This window comes from Suncus etruscus, chromosome 14, assembly GCF_024139225.1.
Source record: "Suncus etruscus isolate mSunEtr1 chromosome 14, mSunEtr1.pri.cur, whole genome shotgun sequence".
Classification (NCBI taxonomy): Eukaryota; Metazoa; Chordata; class Mammalia; order Eulipotyphla; family Soricidae; genus Suncus; species Suncus etruscus.
This window is the reverse complement of record NC_064861.1, coordinates 18,360,876-18,380,813: the sequence shown is the minus strand read 5'-3', so window position 1 is coordinate 18,380,813 and position 19,938 is coordinate 18,360,876. Positions and strand designations below refer to the sequence as shown.

Here is a 19,938-nt window from a genome sequence, read left to right as displayed (position 1 = left end):
TTAATGTATTGCCAAGCCAAGCATTGGCTTGGGGTTGGCTATATGCAGTGCAAGAAGCCTTACCTATTGTCTGCTCTATTTTCAGATCACTTTTGGGGGAGTGATAGTGCTGGTGAATGGTGGTTTATTTTTTTTGTTTTTGTTTTTAATTTTGGGCCACACCCAGCCGCGGTCAGGGGTTTACTCCTGTTTCTGCACTCAGAAATTGCTCCTGGCAGGCTTGGGGGACCATATGGGATGCTGGGGATTGAACCTGGGTCAGCTGTGTACTAGGCAAGCGCCCTATCACTATGGTATTGCTTTAGCCCCTGGAGAGTGGTTTTGGGCCAGAGGTTATTCCTGAGATAAAATAAGAAATAGCTGGGGCTGGAGAGATAGCATGGAGGTAAAGCGTTGGTTTGAATCCTGGTATCCCATATGGTCCCCCGGGCCTGCCAGGAGCGATTTCTGAGCATAGAGCCAGGAGTAACCCCTGAGCAATGCCGGGTGTGACCCAAAACCCAAAACCTAAACCAAAAAAAAAAAAAAGAAATAGTTGCCTTGTTCAGAGTTAAGTTCATTACACAGTAAGATGTTTGACATTTAGTTAACATATTCAGTTAAATTATTTAATTTATTGGTTTTGGGGTCTACACCTGCTTGTGTTCAAGGCCTGTGTCCAGGATTTATCTCCACAGTACTTGGGGAACCATGTAGGTACTGGGGGGCATGCCAGAGTGGGCAGCGTGCCTTACCACTTGTATTATCTCTCTGGCCTGGATTGATTGATTTCTGTTTATTGTTCATTTGAGTTTTTGTTTTGGGGCCATACTCGATTGTGCCAGGGTTTACTCTGGCTTTGCACTCAGGAATTACTCCTGGCAGTGCTTGGGGGTCCTGTCGGCAACCTACAAGGTCATGACTGTTCTTTTGCCCTGATCCCTAGATGGATTTCTGAGGCAGTTTTCTGAAAACACAACTACTAATGTAAGAATACAAATTCTGGGGTTGGAGAGTTAGTACTGTATCCCTGCACTCCATATGGTCCCCAAATTTTGTCAAGAATGATTCCTGAGTACTGAGGGAGGAGTAAGCCTTGAGCACCTCCAAGCACCAACAGGTGTGGCCAAATATGAAAAGAGAGTGAGGCAGGAGAGAGAATGAACACAAACAAGAGCAAGCTTTATACATGCAAGGGAGGGAGGTGCTCTACAGACCCAAGATTATGAACATTCTAAATCTCTCCCGCCAATTTTTACATTTTTTCTTTTCTTCCTTTTTTTTTTTTTTGCCATACCCAGCAGCACTTGGTTACTCCTGGCTCTCTGCACTCAGACATCATTCCTGGCAGGCTTTGGGGACCCTATGGGATGCCGGAGATTGAACTCTGGTGGGCCACCTGCAAGGCATATCCACTCTGCTCTCATTCTGGCCCAACCTTTTTACGTTTCTGTTGACTTTCCATGATAAAAGATTTATTTTGGGGGCTGGAGGGGGTGGCGCAAGTGGTTGGGCACTGGCACAAGTGGTTGGGCGTTTGCCTTGGCTGCGCTAGCCTTGGATGGGCTGCGGTTCGATCCCCGGCATCCCATATGGTCCCCCAAGCCAGGAGCGATTTCTGAGCATATATACAGGAGTAACCCCTGAGCATCACTTTGTGTAAACCCCCCCCCCAAAAAAAAAAGATTTAGTAAAGGGTAAGTGTATTGAAGAATATGCAGAATGATAAAGGTGCAGAAAATTGCAAAATAGATTTCCTAGTATATTATTCAACCATTCAATTTATGTGACTTACTTCACATTGGCAATTTTCCATATGGTTTGCTCTGGGTAACCATTAAGAGCTGTTAAGTATAAATAGTTACCTTTCTTTTGCTATAAATATGACTTTATGTTTGATGCTGATTCTAATCATCAATGTTTACAATCAGCTGTTCTCTCATTTTATTTATTAGATTTGGGGCAAACCTAGCTGTGCTCAAACTTATTCCTGGTTCTTTATACAGGGATAACTTCTAGTGGGGCTCAGGGGGCCATTTATGCTGTTGGGATTAAACCAGTGTCAACTGCCTGTAAGGCAAGCACCCTACCCACAGTACTCTCTCTAAACATAGGTTCCGTATCTGTATCCTCCCTCTAGGCTGTTTCTAATAAAATACATTTTGATGTGATGATATTATAACTCAAGGTAGTTAAGTGAGGAGAAAGAGCAAAAAACAAACAAAGAGGACAAGTGGGCTGGATTGACAGGACTTATAATGCTTGCCCTACTGACTTACAGTACTATATATGGACCCCAGAGCACTGGAAAGAGTGACCTGTGGGCACAGAGCCAGGAGTAAGATCTTGAGCACCTGTATGCTAAGAACCAAAGTAAAAAGAGACTGGACACACATGCAAAATATTTTTTTTAGCCGTTTACACTTTCGTTTGCAGTGTCCTGCGTAATGTCCATGGAACAGTAGTTAGAACCAAGGTGATAAACCAGTGGTGTTCGTTCCACTTTCTTGTAAGCCAGCACCTCTTGTTTCTTTTTTTGTTGTTGTCTTGTCCTTGTTTTTGTTTTGGGGCCTCACCTGCCAGTGCTCAGATCCTTTGTCAGTCCCAAATTGGCCGTGTACAAGACAAGGCAAATGCCCTACCCACTGTGCTATTGCTCCGGCTCCCACCCTCTCTTGTAAGCATGGACCTATGGTTAAACAGGAGTCACATACTATGGTGGTTAGGGTGCTTGCCTTACAGACTGCTGTTACCAGTTCAATCCCAGACAACCTGTATGATCTCTTGAGCCCCACCAAGAGTGACCTCTGAATAGAGTAAGGTCCTGAGCACTGGCTAGGTTGGCCTCCAATAAGTAAATCAATGAAATGGGCGATTAGCTGACCCAGGCTCAATCTCCAGCACATTTAGTTCCCTGATCATGGCCAGAACCCCCCCCCCCAAAAAAAAACCCCTACAACCTAAAAAAACCAAAAACAACCACAACCCAAAAACCTAAAATAAAACCAAATAAAACAGGACTGGAGGGGCCAGAGCAATAGCACATCGGTAAGGCGTTTGCCTTGCACGGCAACATGGGATGGACCCTGTTCCAATCCTGGCATCCCATTTTATCCTTTGAGCTTGCCAGGAGTGATTGTTTTTTTGGTTTTTGTTTTTGTTTCTGTGTCACACCTGGCAGCGCTCAGGGGTTACTCCTGACTCTACTCTCAGAAATCGCCCCCGGCAGGCTTGTGGGACCTTATGGGATGCTGGGATTCGAACCAAAGTCGTCCTACGTGCAAGGCAAACACCTTACTGCTGTGCTATCTCTTCGGCCTCCAGGAGTGACTTTTGAGTGCAGAGCCAGGAGTAAACCCTGAGCAATGCCAGGTGTGGCCCCCAAACCAAAAACAAAACAAAAAACAAACAAACAAAAACATAACAGGGCTGGAGCTAAAGCACAGCATGTAGGGGGTTTGCCTTGCACATATCTGACCTAGTTTTATCCCACCCACCATCCTCTGTGGTTCTCTGAACTCATCAGGAATAATTCCTGAGTGCAGCAACAGGAGTAACCTCTGAGCATTTCGTGTTGTGGCCTAAAAACAAGCAACCAAAATACCCCCAACTAAACAGTGGTTACGGCAGTTCTCTTATATACAGCGGACACCAACATTGCATATGACTTTGAGCCCTCTCAGGAGTGATCTCTAGTGCTGAGCCAAGAGTAAGCCCCGAGCACAACTGTCACCCAAAACAAAACAATTAGGTGTGTGTCACACTCAGTGGTCTCAGGTCTTCTCTATTCTCAGTTCTTGGCTTCTGGCATCACTTGGGGGGTTTCATCTGGGTCAATTACATTCAAGGCACTTACCTCACCTATCTGTATTATCTCTGGCCCTCATTACTAAATAGATTATGTAAGATATCTGCCATTGTTTAATATAGCCCATTTATTCAATAATATGAATATTTCCCTGTTTCTCTTTAAAAACCTCATATTTTTTGCCTAGCATTATATTTTTCAAGTCATGAAATGTCTTGAAAGTTCTGGTAACTTTGGAGGAAGTACCATTACCTCTTTCTGCCATTCATTCATTCATTCATTCATTTATTTATTCATTCATATTTATTTATTTTTGGGCCACACCCATTGACACCCTGGGGTTACTCCTGGCTATGCGCTCAGAAATCGCTCCTGGCCTGGACCTATGGGACCCTGGGGAATTGGAACTGTGGACTGTCCTAGGTTAGCACATGCAAGGCAAACGCCCTATTGCTTGCTTGCGCCACTGCTCTGGCCCCTAAATTAATTTTATTCTATCTTTTTGGTTTTGGGGCCACACTTGGCAGCGCTCAGGGGTTACTCCTGGCAGGCTCCGGGGACCATATGTGTTTCTAGGTTTTGAACCACCATTGGTCCTGAGTTGGCCCCTGCAAGGCTCTCTCTCTCTCTCTCTGGCTGTGCCATTCTTTTTTTTCCTTTTTTTTTGGGGGGGGTGGCACACCCAGCGGCACTAAGGGGTTACTCCTGACTCTGTGCTCAGTAATTGTTCCTGGCCGGCATGGGGGACCATATGGGATGCCAGGATTCTAATCACTGTTGGTCCTGGGTTGGTTGGATGCAAGGCAAACACCCTACTTCTTTGCTATCTCTCTGGCCCCTCTGCCATTCTTTTTTTTGTTTGTTTGTTTTTGGGTCACACCTGATAGCGCTCAGGAGTTACTCCTGGCTCTATGCTCAGAAATCACTCCTGGCAGATCCCAACCACCATCCTTCTGCATGCAAGGCGAACACTGCCTCCATGCTATCTCTCTGCCCCCCCCCCACCATTCTTTTTATTTTTATTTTTTGGTTTTTGGGCCACACCCAGCGTTGCTCAGGGGTTACTCCTGGCTGTCTGCTCAGAAATAGCTCCTGGCAGGCACGGGGACCATATGGGCCACTGGAATTCGAACCAACCACCTTTGGTCCTGGATTGGCTGCTTGCAAGGCAAACGCCGCTGTGCTATCTCTCCGGGCCCCCCTCTGCCATTCTTAATTAAAATGAAAACAATTGTAGTATCCAAGAGTTGCTTTAAAGCACTGGAACCACATGGTTTGCATGCAGCAATTACTACTTTGATCCCAGTATTGTTTGGTTGATTGAACACTGTGGGGGTGGTGGTGGTGGTCTCTTAAGCCATTAGCCAGCGATAACTCCCAGCAGGTCAATGTGGCACAAGAGACAAAAGTAATTTTTTTGTTTTTGTTTTTGGGCCACACTCAGAGGTTCTCAGGGATTACTCCTAGCTCTGTACTCAAGAATTACTCCTGGGCAGTGTTCAGGGACCACATGGAATGATGGAGATGGAACCTGGATCAGCACAGCAAGGCAAACACCCTACCTGCTCCAGCCCCAGTAATTTTAATTTCTATATTTAAAATATCTTCTTTGGGGGCCGGAGAGAGCATGGAGGTAGGGCATTTGCCTTGCATGCAGAAGGTTGGTGGTTGGAATCCCGGCATCCCCTATGGTACCCCTACCCTGCCAGGAGCGATTTCTGAGCGTAGAGCCAGGAGTAACCACTGAGCACTGCTGGGTGTGACCCCAAAACCAAACAAAACCAAACAATTATCTTTGGATTCTTGTTCTGTGATTGAGCAGATTCTTAGCATGAATGACACCCTGGGTTCGATCCCTGGCAACAAAGATACAAAAAGAAACAAAGATCTTTTGTACCCAGGATCTGTATTTTGGTACAGTTAGAAATATAGGGTTGGAGGATGGGCTGAATGTGCTGTATTTGATTCCCGGTTATTGGTTCCTTGAACACTGAGAAGCCTCTTAGTTAGCACTACTGTCATGTAGGGCTGAGTAGCACCACATCCTCAGAGCCTTTCATTGAGAAGTTCTGTGAGGGGCTCCTGGACTTCCTGAGCACTGCTCTCAGAAAAGACTAAAATGTGATTTTCTGTCCCATCTTATCAATTTGAATGTTGACTGAGAACTGTAGGTGCCTTTTCCTCAAAGTAAAAGTCATCCTACCTACAAGAACTACTTGAAAGAGAGTAATTATGGCATAGCCATGGTTAACACATTTTTTTGTTTTATGTGGGGGCACAAAAGAAATGGGATTACTCCTGGCTCTGAACTCAGGAATTACTCTTGATGTTTGGGGGACCATATGGTCCGACCATCCAGGTCAGCCACTTGCAAGGCAAGCCCTTACCTCCTGTACTGTCTCTCTAGCTCTTTAGATTTTTAGTTATTGGTACTTATTTTTTGCCTTTGGGTCACACTCATGCTGTACACTCATGCTGTACTTGACTCACTCCTGATGGGAATCATAGTATCCTGTAGAGTCCAGGGATTGAACCTCAAGTCTGCTGTATTCTCTGCTCCCCGTATTCTTAGTTTCTTTGAAATTGGTGTTGAACTGTAAGGCCTTATTTGTGTAAAATTTTATTTGAATTTTCTTTTCATTTCATTTTTTTTTTTTTTGGCCACGCTTGGCAGCACTCGTGCAACTCCTGGCTCTCACTCAGAAATTACTCCTGAGGGCCTAAGAATAACTTGGGTTTGATTTCCAGCATCCCACATGGTCCTCGAGCCTGCTAGGAGTGATTTCTGAGCGCAGAGCCAGGAGTAACCCCTGAGCACTGCCGGATGTGGCCCAAAAAAACCAAAACAACAAAAAAGAAACCACTCTTGGCAGGCTAGAGAGACCATGTGAATGCCAGGCATTAAACCTAGGTTGGCCATGTGTAAGGCAAATGCCCTACTCAGTGCTATTGTTTTGGCCCTGTTATTTTTTTTTAATTTAATTTAATTTTTTTTGTTTTTGGGTCACACCCAAAGGTCAGGGGTTACTCCTGGCTTGGCGCTCAGGAATCACTTCTGGCAGTCACGGGGAACCATATGGGATGCTGGGATTCGAACCACTGTTTGTCCTGAATCTGCTGCAAGCAAGGCAAATGCCCTACTGTTGTGCTATCTCTCAGGCCCCATCTTTTTGTTCTTGTAGTCAACTAGGTACACATACATATACAATATATACTTGAGTATAAGCCGACTTCATAATTTTATCCTAAAAACTCGGAAAACTTAGTGACTCGAGTGTAAGCCGAGGTGGAAAATGCAGCAGCCACTGGTAAATTTCAAAAATAAAAAATACATACCCAAAACAATTGCAATAATTGAGGAATCAGTAGGTTAAATGTTTTTCAATATTTATTGCTAAAGAAAAACTAAACTAGTAACAATAACTTTAAAACTTTAAATAAAGGGGCCAGAGAGATAGCATGGAGTAGGGCTTTTGCCTTGCATGCAGAAGGACAGTGATTCGAGTCTCGGCATCCCATATGGTCCCCTGAGCCTGCCAGGAGCAATTTCTGAGCGTAGAGCCAGGAGTAACCCCTGAGCAATGCCGGGTTTGACCCCAAAACCAAAACACACACACAAACACGAAAAACCTTTAAGTGCAAGAAACCGTAGATTAACTGGTAATCAAGCTAAATCACAAAGGTTAAAAATTGTTCATTACTGGATTCTTCCTCCTCCTCATCTGTATGTCCAAACAGAGCTTCAGCTGTATGTGATGTGAGGGTATCAGCATAGACATTGTCATCACTGAGTTCGCAGATATCACTGCTGTTGGTCTCATACAAAGCGCAGAATATTGTGGGTTAAATAGTTCAGTGGCATACAGTTCAGTTCAGCTCAGCCTCCACTTGTGGACTGAGCTGAAGCACCGCCCCCTCCAGCAGACAGTAGAAGATGACTGGAGACTGTGCATTTGATTCAGCGTACCTGTATGACCCGAGTATAAGCCAAGTTCTGGTTTTTGGCACAATTTTTTACGGGGGTGGGGAGGGGATGGGGACTCGCTTATATTCGAGTATATACGGTACTTGGTTGTTGTGCTTGCACACTTGGTTGTGATGCTCTCAGAGTGCGGTGCTTATACATTTTAGATTAATCACATTTTAGTGTGTTTTTTGCAGCCAAGTTCATACTTGCAAAGACTTCACAAGGAATCACAGATGGTTGTGCTGCCAGGACTGTAGTTTTTATTTGGTGGCAGAACTTCCAGCAAGTCATTGTTGTGACCGTGGTACCTTTTTTTTTTTTAAATTTTTGGGCCAAATCCAGCAGAGCTCAAGAATTACTCCTGGGGGCCAGAGCAGTGGCACAAGCAGTAGAGCATTTGCCTTGCACACAGCTGACCTAAGACGGACCGCGGTTCCATCCCCGGGTGTCCCATATGTCCCTCAAGCCAGGAGTGATTTCTGAGTGCATAGCCAGGAGTAACCTCTGAGCGTCACCTGGTATGGCCCAAAAAAGAAAAAAATAGGGGCCGGAGAGATAGCATGGAGGTAAGGCGTTTGCCTTGATGCAGAAGGATGGTGGTTCGAATCCCAGCATCCCATCTGGTTCCCCAAGCCTGCCAGAAGCAATTTCTGAGTGTAGTGCCAGGAGTAACCCCTGAGTGCTGCCAGGTGTGACCCCAAAACAAACAGCAACAACAACAACAAAAAAAAACAAAAAATAAAAAAGAATTACTTCTGGTAGGCTCATATCTGATGGTGGGGATTGAACCTGAGTTGACTTCTTGCAAGGCAAATAACCTACAAGCTATGTATGCTCTTGTTCTGGCTCCATCACTTTTTTGCTTTGTTTGGATTTGGGACTATAAGCGACATCTGGCTCTGAGCTTAGAAATCACTCTTCGGGGCCGGAGAGATAGCACAGCGGTGTTTGCCTTGCAAGCAGCCATCCAGGACCTAAGGTGGTTGGTTCGAATCCCGGTGTCCCATATGGTCCCCCGTGCCTGCCAGGAGCTATTTCTGAGCAGACAGCCAGGAGTGACCCTTGAGCACTGCCAGGTGTGGCCCAAAAACCAAAAAAAAAGAAATCACTCTTCGAGGGCTTGTTGGGGACATACGGGATTCTGGGGATTGACCTGGTGTATGCAAGGCAAATGTCCTACTGGCTCCATCATCACTTTTGGTTTTGATTTTTGTTTTGAGTTTAGGGTCACTTCTGATGGTACTTGGTACTTGGGGGACTGTATGGTGGTGGGTTGACTTGGGGTTGGCTGTATGCAAGGCAAATACCTTAATACCTGTACTATGTCTCTGACCTCTAGAGTTTGACCTTTAGCTTTACAAGATAATTTTGCTAATGACTGACTGAAAAAGATTGTTTAGAAATGTTTTTTTTCTCTCAACTTTAGATGTGATGCTGATCCTTCAGCCTTAGCCAACTATGTTGTAGCACTGGTGAAGAAGGACAAACCTGAGAAAGAATTGAAAGCCTTTTGTGCAGATCAACTTGATGTCTTTTTACAAAAAGGTAATTATGGGCCCTCATCCAAATATTTGGATAAATATTTAAACTTCAGATTTTGGGGCTTAGGGAGTTAGTACATGATTAAACCCCAGTTTGATTCCCAGCATTGCATATGTTCCCCTCAGGGCCATTAGGAATGATCCCAGAATACAAAACAAGTAGCCACTGAATCCAACTTGTCCTGGCCTGCCCAGCTTCTCCACACCCACAGTGTAAAACTTCCTGATAGGGCCAGCACACAAAAAGTAAGAAAATTTAAAAAAGAATAAGCAACATCAGGCAGGAGAGATGGTACAAAAGGGTAAGGCACTTACCCGACAAGTGGTTGACTGGGTTTGATCCCCAGCATTTTAGGTGATTTCCTGAGCACCACCAGGCTTTTCCTGAATGCAGAGTCCGGAGTAAAGTTTTCTTTTTTTTTTTTTTGTTTGTTTGTTTGTTTGTTTGTTTTGGGGCACGCCCAGTGACACTCAGGGGTTACTTCAGGGGATCGAACCTTGGTCCGCCCTGAGTCAGCTGTGCACAAGGGAAATGCCCTACCGCTGTGCTATCGTTCTGGCCCCTTCCTTTTTTTTTGGTTTTTGGGCCACACCCGGTGGTGCTCAGGGGTTACTCCTGGCTGTCTGCTCTGAAATAGCTCCTGGCAGGCACGGGGGACCATATGAGACACCGGGACTTGAACCAACCACCTTTGGTCCTGGATCGGCTGCTTGCAAGGCAAACACCGCTATGCTATCTCTCCGGGCCCAAAGCATCTGTCTGTCAGCGCCAGCGTCCTGCCTCTCGGCAGGTTCTTTTTTTTTTTTTTTTGGGTCACACCCAGTGGTGCTCAGGGGTTACTCCCAGGGGTTACTCCTGGCTACGAGCTCAGAAATTGCCCCTGGGTTGGGGGGACCATATGGGATGCCGGGGGATCGAACCGTGGTCCTTTCCTTGGCTAGCGCTTGCAAGGCAGACACCTTACTTCTAGCGCCCCACTACTCATTATTATAATCACCATGTAGATCATTGTGTGCTTGTCCCATGAGTTAACTAGGTATTTAATTTGTGGATTGTATTGTTTATTTTTGGTTTTGGACCATATACTGTGGAGCTCTGGGTGTATAGTTTGTCTCTGTGCTCAGGGGTAACTTTGTACTCCTTGCAGGTCTTAGGGGGCCATATGTGGTGCTTGGGATTGAACCTGTAATTCTCTCTGGCCCGTTTCCAGTCTTTCACTGTTGGAATCTTTTACTGGCAAATAATCTTAAATGTGTTAATCATTTTGTATACATCTATATTGAAGAGTTTTAAGAAGTCAGAATTTTGGTTTTTAGTTTTAGGCCACACCCAACAGTGTTTGGGGCTTACTCCTGGCTCTGTGCTTGGGAATCACTCCTGACAGTACTCAGGGGACCATAGGGGTTGCTGGTGATTAAATCTAGGTCAGCCAATGCAAGGCAAATGCCCTACCCAGTGTCTTTTTTTTTTTCTTTTGTTGTTGTTGTTCTTACTTGGTTGCTTTTGGGCCACACTATTTCTGGATTTCAGCCCAGGAATCACTCCTGGTGTGACTAAGGACTAAAGGAGAAGTTGGGAATCTAATCCTGTGCTGAGTGTGGCAAGTGCCGTCCTTGGTATACTATCTCTCTGGCCCCCCAAAAAGCCAGAATTTGGGACCAGAGAGATAGCTCAGCGGATTGCAGTGTTTGTATTGCAGTGTTTGTATTGTTTTTGTTTTTGGGTCACACCTGGCAGTGCTCAGGGGTTACTCCTAGAGCCCATTCTTTGTGTGTATGTGTGTGTGTGTGGTTTGTATATATGTATGTATGCATGCTTCTGTAGGGGCTAAGCAACACAACAAACCAAAAGCCAAAAAAATTCAGATTTTGGATTCTCTATAACAGTTCTCTATAGCCATTTTCTATGCAGGGGTCTCAAACTCGTGGCCTGCGAGCCGTTTGCGGCCCTCCGTACAACATATTGTGGCCCTGCTCTAGAAGAATCTTTTTTTGTTTTGTTTTGTTTTGTTTTAGTTGTTTGGGTCACACCTCCAATGTTCATGACTTTGCACTCAAGGATTACCCCGACTTTGCCTCTTGCGGCCCCCAGGTAAATTGAGTTTGAGACCCCTGCTCTATAGCCATATTTTTAGTCCACCTGTAGTACATGAGATATTGTGCTTTGCTCAGCTTTGCTGAAGGAATATTTTGCCTAGCTTTTGTATTTTTATCTAACACTTAAATATGATTTCTTCTCCTTAGAAACTTCAGGTTTTGTGGATAAACTATTTGACAGTCTCTACACTAAGAATTACCTTCCACCTTTGGAGCCAGTTAAGCCTGAACCAAAGCCACCAGTCCAAGAGAAGGAAGAAATTAAAGAAGAGGTAATGTAATACAAGCTTTCTTTGCTTTGGGAGACTTCTTTCTTTCTTTTTCTTTTTTATCTTTTGATTGTTGGGCCACAACTGTTCCAAAACAGGCTCAGGGATCACTCCTGTCTCTGCAGTCAGGAAACACTTCTTGCTGTGCTCAGGGGATCTTATGAGATGCCGGAGATAGAACCTGGGTCAACCACTTGCAAGGCAAGCACCCAACTTGCTGTATTACTTCTCTGGCCCATGCCTGTAGATTTTTGAAGGTGACGACATGTACATAGGTGGCCAGTCTATGAAGCTTGTTTGATTAAGCTTTTTTGTCTTTACTGCTTTGTCCTTACTGTTTTCTGGACAACCACATGGGTGCAGGATGGACAGACCTTATTTTTTTTTGGTGGGGATAGGGACACATTTACTGTGCACAGGGTTTACTCCTGGCTCTGTACCCAGGAATCACTCCTGGCAAACTTGGGGGACCATATGGGGTGCTAAAAATTGAACCTCAGTTATCTATGTACAAGGCAAATGCCTGCTCTCTGTATTATCTCTTTGGTCTCCAATACCATATTCTTTTGGCAGAGAAAACTGTAAAACCTGGTGTCAGTGAGTACATCTGGTGTGCTCCTTCATGGCGAATCTCCAAATCTGAATGTCTGAAGTACTGAAGCTTGTCCATGGAGGCTCTAGGGAATGTTGTGTATTCTTGGTCATTCTTTATTATTATTTGGGGGGGGGGGGGATGTTCATACCTGGCGGTGCTCAGAGATTACCCCTGGCTCTGCACTCAGATGTCACTCCTGGCAGGCTCGGGGGACCATATGGGATGCTGGGTTTCGAACTGGGATCCGTCCAAGGCAAATGCCTTACCGCCATGCCCCTCTTGGTCATTCTTTTGTGGATGGTAGAATGATTTCTTTTTCCTGTCAGTCATGTTTTGTTTTGTTTTGTTTTTGGCCATATCAGTCAATGCTCAGGGCTCACTCCTGGGTCTGCACTCAGGAATCACTCCTTGCAGTGCTCAGTTGACCATATGGGATGCTGGGTATCGAACCCAGATTGGCTGCATGCAAGGCTCAGAGCCAGGAGTAACTCTTGAGCACTACTAGGTATGGCCCCAAAACAAATCAAAACAAAAAAACCTCCAAAACTGGGTCTTATGTGTGTCTCCTGACCCTTTGAGTTGTTATTTCTACTCTAAGTTTCCATATTTTTGTTTGATAGATACAAGGACCAAAATAGATGATTATGTGTGTGTACATATATACATATACCTAATTCAAGAAATATTAGCCAGTATTTAATATTGAATGCCATATAATAATTTCCCCAAAAAAAGTTTAAATAATTGAAAAATATCTTTAGTGGACTAGAGAGATAGTTTCGCAGTTAGGTAAGTTCTTGCCTTGCATGAGGCCAATCTGGGTTCCATCTCTGGCATCCCACATTGTCCCTCGAGCACCACCAGGAGTGATTTCTGAGTACAGAGCCAGAAGTAACTTCTGAGCGCCTATAGGTGTAGTAAAAACAAAACAGAAAAAAACAATACAAAACAAATCTAGGTAATCAGATCCCCATATCTTTAATACTGTAAATTCTAGGAAATTAATTTAAAATCAAAAGTGTAGGGGGCAGCTGATAGCTCTAAAGAAGTATGTGTTTTGCATATGGGGGATTGGGTGGGGATTTGTGTAGTTCTCAAGCCATATGATTCCCAAAGCATCATAGGGACTGACCCTTGAGCACTCTGCCAAGATTAACCCCTCCCTCCCAACAATGCTGGGTGTGGTCTCCAAACCCAAAATCAACATAGAAAAACACAGATTATTTAATGGTCAAATGTTTTACAATGAAAATTAAAGAAATGAGAGTAATATTAACAAGCTCCTGTTCCCTTCTGTGTTTGATATTTGTTTCGATTTGGGGCTATACATGGCAGTGCTCTGCAGTTACTCCTTTTGCTTTGCTATGGGGGTTACAACTCCTGGTGCTGCTTGGTGCTAACCCATACTATGCAGGGATCAAACCTGGTTCTATAAAAGCAAAACTTTGCTTCAGCTTTTGAAGTTATTTCCTCAATAGTCTAAAAAATAGCATAATAGAAGTGTGGTGGCTTTTATTAGACTAGTCAAAGTTTCTTGGTTCTTTTTTTTTTGGGTCACACCTGGCTGTGCTCAGGGGTTTTTTCTGGCTCCAGGCTCAGAAATTGCTCCTGGCAGGCACAGGGGACCATATGGGGCGCCGGGATTCGAACCGATGACCTCCTGCATGAAAGGCAAACGCCTTACCTCCATGCTATCTCTCTGGCCCCTTCTTGGTTCATTTTTGAATGTTTTTATCATTCAGTAAAGAAACCCTGTCCCCATTTGCCATCCTTTCCTCTCAGGCCTTAGGGCCACCATTCACTGAGTCTTTTCTACTTAGCTAGACCTGTCTACTCTGGCCATGTCACTTGAAAGAAATTGCATGTGGTCTGTCTTCTTTTTCACTTAGTCTAATGCTTTCAGGCTTTGTCCACTGGTAGCATTTGTTAGTACTCCGTTTTGGGGGAATGGTTACCTTTAGAAGTGCTCAGGAATCATGGAACACTCCTGACTCTTGTGCTTGGGAGCCATGGACCATTCCTGACTGCTCAGAGGTTGTTCCCACAGTGATTTCCTAGGGACCATGTGGTCCCCGAGATCAAACTGGGAAAGGATTTCAGCACTGAAAGGCTGCATTCTTGCGTTTCATATATATTTTTTGTTTTTGGATCACAGCCAGTGATGCTCTATGGCTACCATGATTTGGTGCTGGGGTGGGCTGCGGGGTTTCTTCTGGTAGTTAGTGCTTAGGGATAAAAGTCCAACCTAGTTGTAAAGCATGTGCACTAGTCCTCTGATCTGCTTCAGTTTGTATAGTTTTGTTTTGTTTTTTTTGGCCACACTATGCGAAGCTCAGGGTTACTTCTGACTTTGTTCTCAGGGGTCATTTGTGGCTGTGCTCAGGGAACCATATGGAATGCTGGGGATCAAACCTGGGTTGGCCTTGTGCAGGGCCTTACCTACTATACTTCTCCAGTCTGCTGTGGCTAGTTTTTATTTTATTTTATTTATCTTCTTCACATCTGACTCCTGCTCTGTGCTCAGGGATCACTCCTGGAGCACATATGGGATGCCAGGGATTAAATTTGGGTTGGCTGGGCCCGGAGAGATAGCACAGCGGTGTTTGCCTTGCAAGCAGCCGATCCAGGACCAAAGGTGGTTGGTTCGAGTCCCGGTGTCCCATATGGCCCCCGTGCCTGCCAGGAGCTATTTCTGAGCACACAGCCAGGAGTAACCCCTGAGCATCGCTGGGTGTGGCCCAAAAACCAAAAAAAAAAAACAAACAAATAAATTTGGGTTGGCCACTTACAAGGTAAACCTTTTATCCTTTTGACCTGTATAGGGTTTTTGGTGGTTTTTTTTTTTTTTTTTTTTTTTGGTTTTTCGGGCCACACCCGTTTGGTGCTCAGGGGTTACTCCTGGCTAAGTGCTCAGAAATTGCCCCTGGCTTGGGGGGACCATATGGGACGCCGGGGGATCGAACCGCGGTCCTGATCCTTGGCTAGCGCTTGCAAGGCAGATACCTTACCTCTAGCGCCACCTCGCTGGCCCCAGGTTTTTGGTTTTCTTGGTTTAAAAGTCGCACTCAGGGGTTAGTCCTGGCGCTGCACTCAGAAATCGCTCTTGGCAGGCTTGGGAGGCCATATAGGATGCCAGGAATCAAACCCAGATTCATCCTGGGTCAGCCACGTGCAAGGCAAATGCCCTACTACTATGCTATCTCTCTGGCCCTATAAATTTATTTTTATTTCCTTTTATGCCAGGGAACACCTGGCAATGTTCAGGGGTTACTTCTGACTTTGCACTCAGGACTCACTTGGTGGTGCTGGGGACCATATGTAATGCCAGGGTTTGAACCTGGGTTGACCTAGTGCAAGACAAGTATCTTACTGGTGCTGTAGTATCTTTTTGGCCCATGGGACTCTTATGGCTTCTAATGATTGTTTTCTTACAGGTATTTCAGGAACCAGCAGAGGAAGAACGAGATGGTAGTAAGAAAAAGAAATATCCTAGTCCCCAGAAGATAAGTTCAGAATCTAGTGAACGAAGGTTTGTGTTTATTTTTAATTAGGATTAAATCACTTTTTAGTTTTCTTAAAAGATCAGGAAAGGGACTTTTAACATTATGTGCCAACTGCTTTCTTTCTCTCTCTCCACTGATTTTAAGAGTTTCCTTTCTCCCTTCTCTCCTCTTTGGTTTTTTGTCTTTGTCATACTTTCTCTCCCTTTTATAAACAATAATCATAATGCTCTTTCCCCAAGAGCTCAGGGGTGGGAGCAGTCTCCTTAGAGAATATTAATGAAATGTTCCATTTGGTTAGGGGTGATTGCAGAAAAGCTTCCATAGTGTTTTATTTTACAAAGAGTACAGCTTATATGCTGACTCATTAGCCTACCCTGAAAAAACTTGTCTTTGTGGAGAAAAACTTTCTTTGGAGTCTTTTCTCCCTTTCTAGTTTTAAATTTGTGTTTTCCCTGTTCTACTTCCCCATACTTCGGATACACTTTTTTTTCCCCCTCCCTACCCAGTGTAGTTGAGGGAATATGCTTTTCTTTTCATATGCTGGTTTAGAGAAATTATGTGGCAATCTTAACCACCTTCTAAACACACATAAAACTTACGCATTTTAAGCAATCTGGCAGAGTATTTTTTGATTGCTGACTTGTTTGCGGACTTGGTTTCTCTAGTGTACATATGGCTTTTATATCGGTGTATTATAGAACACGTGAGAAAAAAAGAGAAGATGGCAAGTGGAGGGACTACGACCGGTACTATGAGAGGAATGAATTGTACCGTGAGAAATATGACTGGAGAAGAGGTAGGAGTAAGAGCCGGAGTAAGAGCCGAGGCCTGAGTCGGAGCCGGAGCCGAAGCCGGGGTCGTAGCAAGGACCGGGATCCAAATAGGAATGCTGGTGAGTTAATGAGTTGTGGTTACAGGACATTTCTTTAAAGGTAATTTGTGCCTTTAATGTGTTTGAGCAGTGTGGAAACTGGAGCATGTTTTTTTGTTGTTGTTGTTGTTTTTGGGCCACACCCGGTGGTGCTCAGGGGTCACTCCTGGCTGTCTGCTCAGAAATAGCTCCTGGCAGGCATGGGGGACCATATGGGACACAGGGATTCGAACCAACCACCTTTGGTCCTGGATCGGCTGCTTGCAAGGCAAACCCTGCTGTGCTATCTCTCCGGGCCCTGGAGCAGTTTTCTAAATAAAACTTTGTTACAAAGAGCCATTACTCTGTTCTTGGGGCATATTCAAGAAAATTGGACTGAAAAGAAGCTGTGTATAAAATTCATGGTTCTTGTCTAGACATCAGGTGTTGTCTAGATATAAGGCATTCTTGATTAAGAAGCCTCTTAATCAACAGAACTATACAGGAAATGTCTTAATTCCTCTCTTTATTTACCCTTCAACCTGTCTCAGACAAAATATTGATTTGCTATAAGGTTGCCTATAGCTTATAAAATTAGAAGGAAAATTTTTTTTTATCATGCAATAATGTATATTTTTACATCAGCCACTGATGTCCAGGGATTGCAATTTGGAAGTTAGGTCTTGGAGAACAGTGTTATAGTGGAGACACTGGCCTTTAATGCTTATATGTATGGATGTTGATCTTGTATGACATGATCTTATAGAAGTGATGAAGATATGTCACATTGTGGATCTTCCTGTTTTAGGTCATATTAATAATGAGAGACCTTTGAAATAAAAATAGCTTAGTACATTTACTCTTGATAGTTTCACCTTGCCTGTTTTCTGAGAAAATAAAATGGCATAAGAACCTAAATGTCTGCTCCCCGTGTGTCTCTCTGGTTTTAAAGCAGAGCACAGGGAAAGATCGAAGTTCAAGAGCGAGAGGAATGATTTGGAGAGTTCCTATGTGCCTGCGTCCGCGCCACCTCCCAACTCTTCCGAGCCATATTCCTCGGGGGCTCAGTCTATTCCCAGCACCGTGACTGTGATCGCACCTGCGCACCACTCAGAAAACACCACAGAGAGCTGGTCTAATTACTATAACAATCACAGCTCTTCCAACTCTTTTGGTCGGAACCCACCCCCGAAGAGGCGATGCCGAGATTATGATGGTACAAATTCTTTTCTCTTATAGTTGACCTCCAAATAGTATCGAGCTTACAGTCCAGATTGTGTTAAAAAGGAATGAATGTGGGGCTGGAGAGATAGCATGGAGGAAAGGCGTTTGCCTTTCATGCAGGAGGTCATCGGTTCGAATCCCAGCGTCCCATATGGTCCCCCGTGCCTGCCAGGAGCAATTTCTGAGCATGAAGCCAGGAGTAACCCCTGAGCACTGCCGGGTGTGACCCAAAAACTACCAAAAAAAACAAAAAAAAAACAAAAAAAAAAATAAAAAGGAATGAATGTGCAGGAGAATTTTTCAACGTTTGCTGTTTAACTTGTTTGGTTTAATAGTTGTAGGGAATAAAAGGTTTGACCCTTTTGTTTTTGTTGTTTCTGTGACTGAACATTTACTCTTAAGTATTCCATAGTATTTGGTAGGCAGTAGGAATTGTGATTTCTTTGTGTGGTGTTTGGTGGTGCAATGTGCAAACTACCAATTTTTATTTCCTGACTTTGTATTTGAATGAATGAATCTTTGTATATATATTTGTTTTTAATTATGGAAATCTAACTATTTTATCGTTTTATAAATTTTTTAAAGTTGACAAAAGAATATCCTAGTATATTCTGATTTCAATGATTATTAACTCAATCAACTCAAGAAATTTGGGGAGGGAGGCGCTTCCAAGCAGTGCTCTGGAGGCCCACAGGCACCTCCCGCCTCCACATGATTCTACCTCCTGTGTTGGTGGTTCAGTGTGAGGCCAGAGGATGTGGTTCCTCCAGGGCCAAGTGCTAGGGATTACCCAAGGCATCCTGCCTCCAGGGCCATACCTAGGGGTCTTGAGAGAATTTGGGACTGTACTTCGCAATGCTCAGGGGACCATGTGGTGCCTGGGTTTGAACCAGGGTTGGCTGCCTATAAATAGGCCTTAACCTCTGCACGATCTTTGTGGCCCTGGAACTCAATGATCATGTATGTGTTTTCTTTTGGGGGGAGAGGGAGAGGGGAGGGAAAGAGGAGGAGGGAGCTACACCCAGTAGAACTCAGGGAGTCATATGCAGTCTAGTGGTTATGGCCATGGCCACATGCTAGACAAGTTCCTTTATCTTTGTACTATCTCTCAACCCTCTTTTTTTTTTTTTTTTTTAAATATTTGAGCCATACCCAGTGGTGTTCAGGCTACTTCTAGCTCCAGAGGTTGTTCCTAGCAGTGTTGATTGGTTCGTGACCAGGGATTGACCTGGGCCTCCCATATGTAAAGCACACACTTCAGCACATTGAGCTCTCTGGCCCTTTTATTATCTCCTGCACTTCTATTTTGTTTCAGGGCCACACTTGCCCTACTTAGGGGCTACTCCTGGTGTGGTGCTCACAGGACCATGTATGTTAGGGACTGAAGCCAGGGCTCCTTCGTGCAGAACATGTGTGCCAGCCCACTGAGCTGTCCCCAGCCCTGAAGTCTTGTTCTTTTTGGGGGGGAGGGTGGATTTGTTTGGGCCACACCTGGTTATGCTCAGGGATTACTGCTGGTTCTGCCCTTAGGAATTAATCCTGGTGGTGCTCCAGGAACCATATGGGATGCCAGGAAGTGAACTATGGTTGGCTGTGTGCAAAGCTAGTGCCTTAACTCAGTAATGTTTGTTTGGCCCTAAATTGATAGCTTAAAAATATCTGAATTATGAGAACTTCATAGCAAATAGGCTGATCTAATACCCATTTAGACCAGTTGTTCTTGACCCTTTTTTTTATATCTGGACAAGTGAGTAATATATACTATAGCTGGCAGGACATATACTAGCTGCCTCTACATCAGGAACTTGTTATGATTAACAAAATTAACACGAAGACTTCTTTCTGCCTCCTTGGTGGGGGAAAACACTGTAAAACTGATGTTTTTCAAGAACCCTTTTTGTTGGTGTTTTGAACTTCACTTAGGTCATAATTAGTTTTTTTTCTTTAAAAAAGTTGGTCGATATTTTTTTTAATTAAAAAAAATTTAAGGGTCTGTAGAGATAGTACAGCAGGCAGAATACTTGCCTTTTGTGGGGTCTGCCTGGGTTTGATCCCCAGCACCACATATAGTCAGTCCCCTGAGCTCTGGGAGTGATCTTTCAGTT

The 19,938-nt window shown here is 44.3% G+C and overlaps 1 protein-coding gene across 2 annotated transcripts in view; it reads left to right on the top strand.

Annotated features, from left to right (window-relative positions):
• Nucleotides 1-19,938, top strand: part of RBM27 (RNA binding motif protein 27) — an 82,415-nt gene that overhangs the window by 15,661 nt on the left and 46,816 nt on the right. The window contains exons 2-6 of one of the 2 annotated variants that reach the window (XM_049786847.1): nt 9,181-9,299; nt 11,540-11,664; nt 15,691-15,785; nt 16,458-16,651; nt 17,565-17,825. In XM_049786847.1, coding sequence (XP_049642804.1) covers nt 9,181-9,299; nt 11,540-11,664; nt 15,691-15,785; nt 16,458-16,651; nt 17,565-17,825 — 794 coding nt within the window. Of the gene's footprint in view, nt 1-9,180; nt 9,300-11,539; nt 11,665-15,690; nt 15,786-16,457; nt 16,652-17,561; nt 17,826-19,938 lie in introns of both variants that reach the window. The other variant, XM_049786846.1, reaches the window with a different exon arrangement.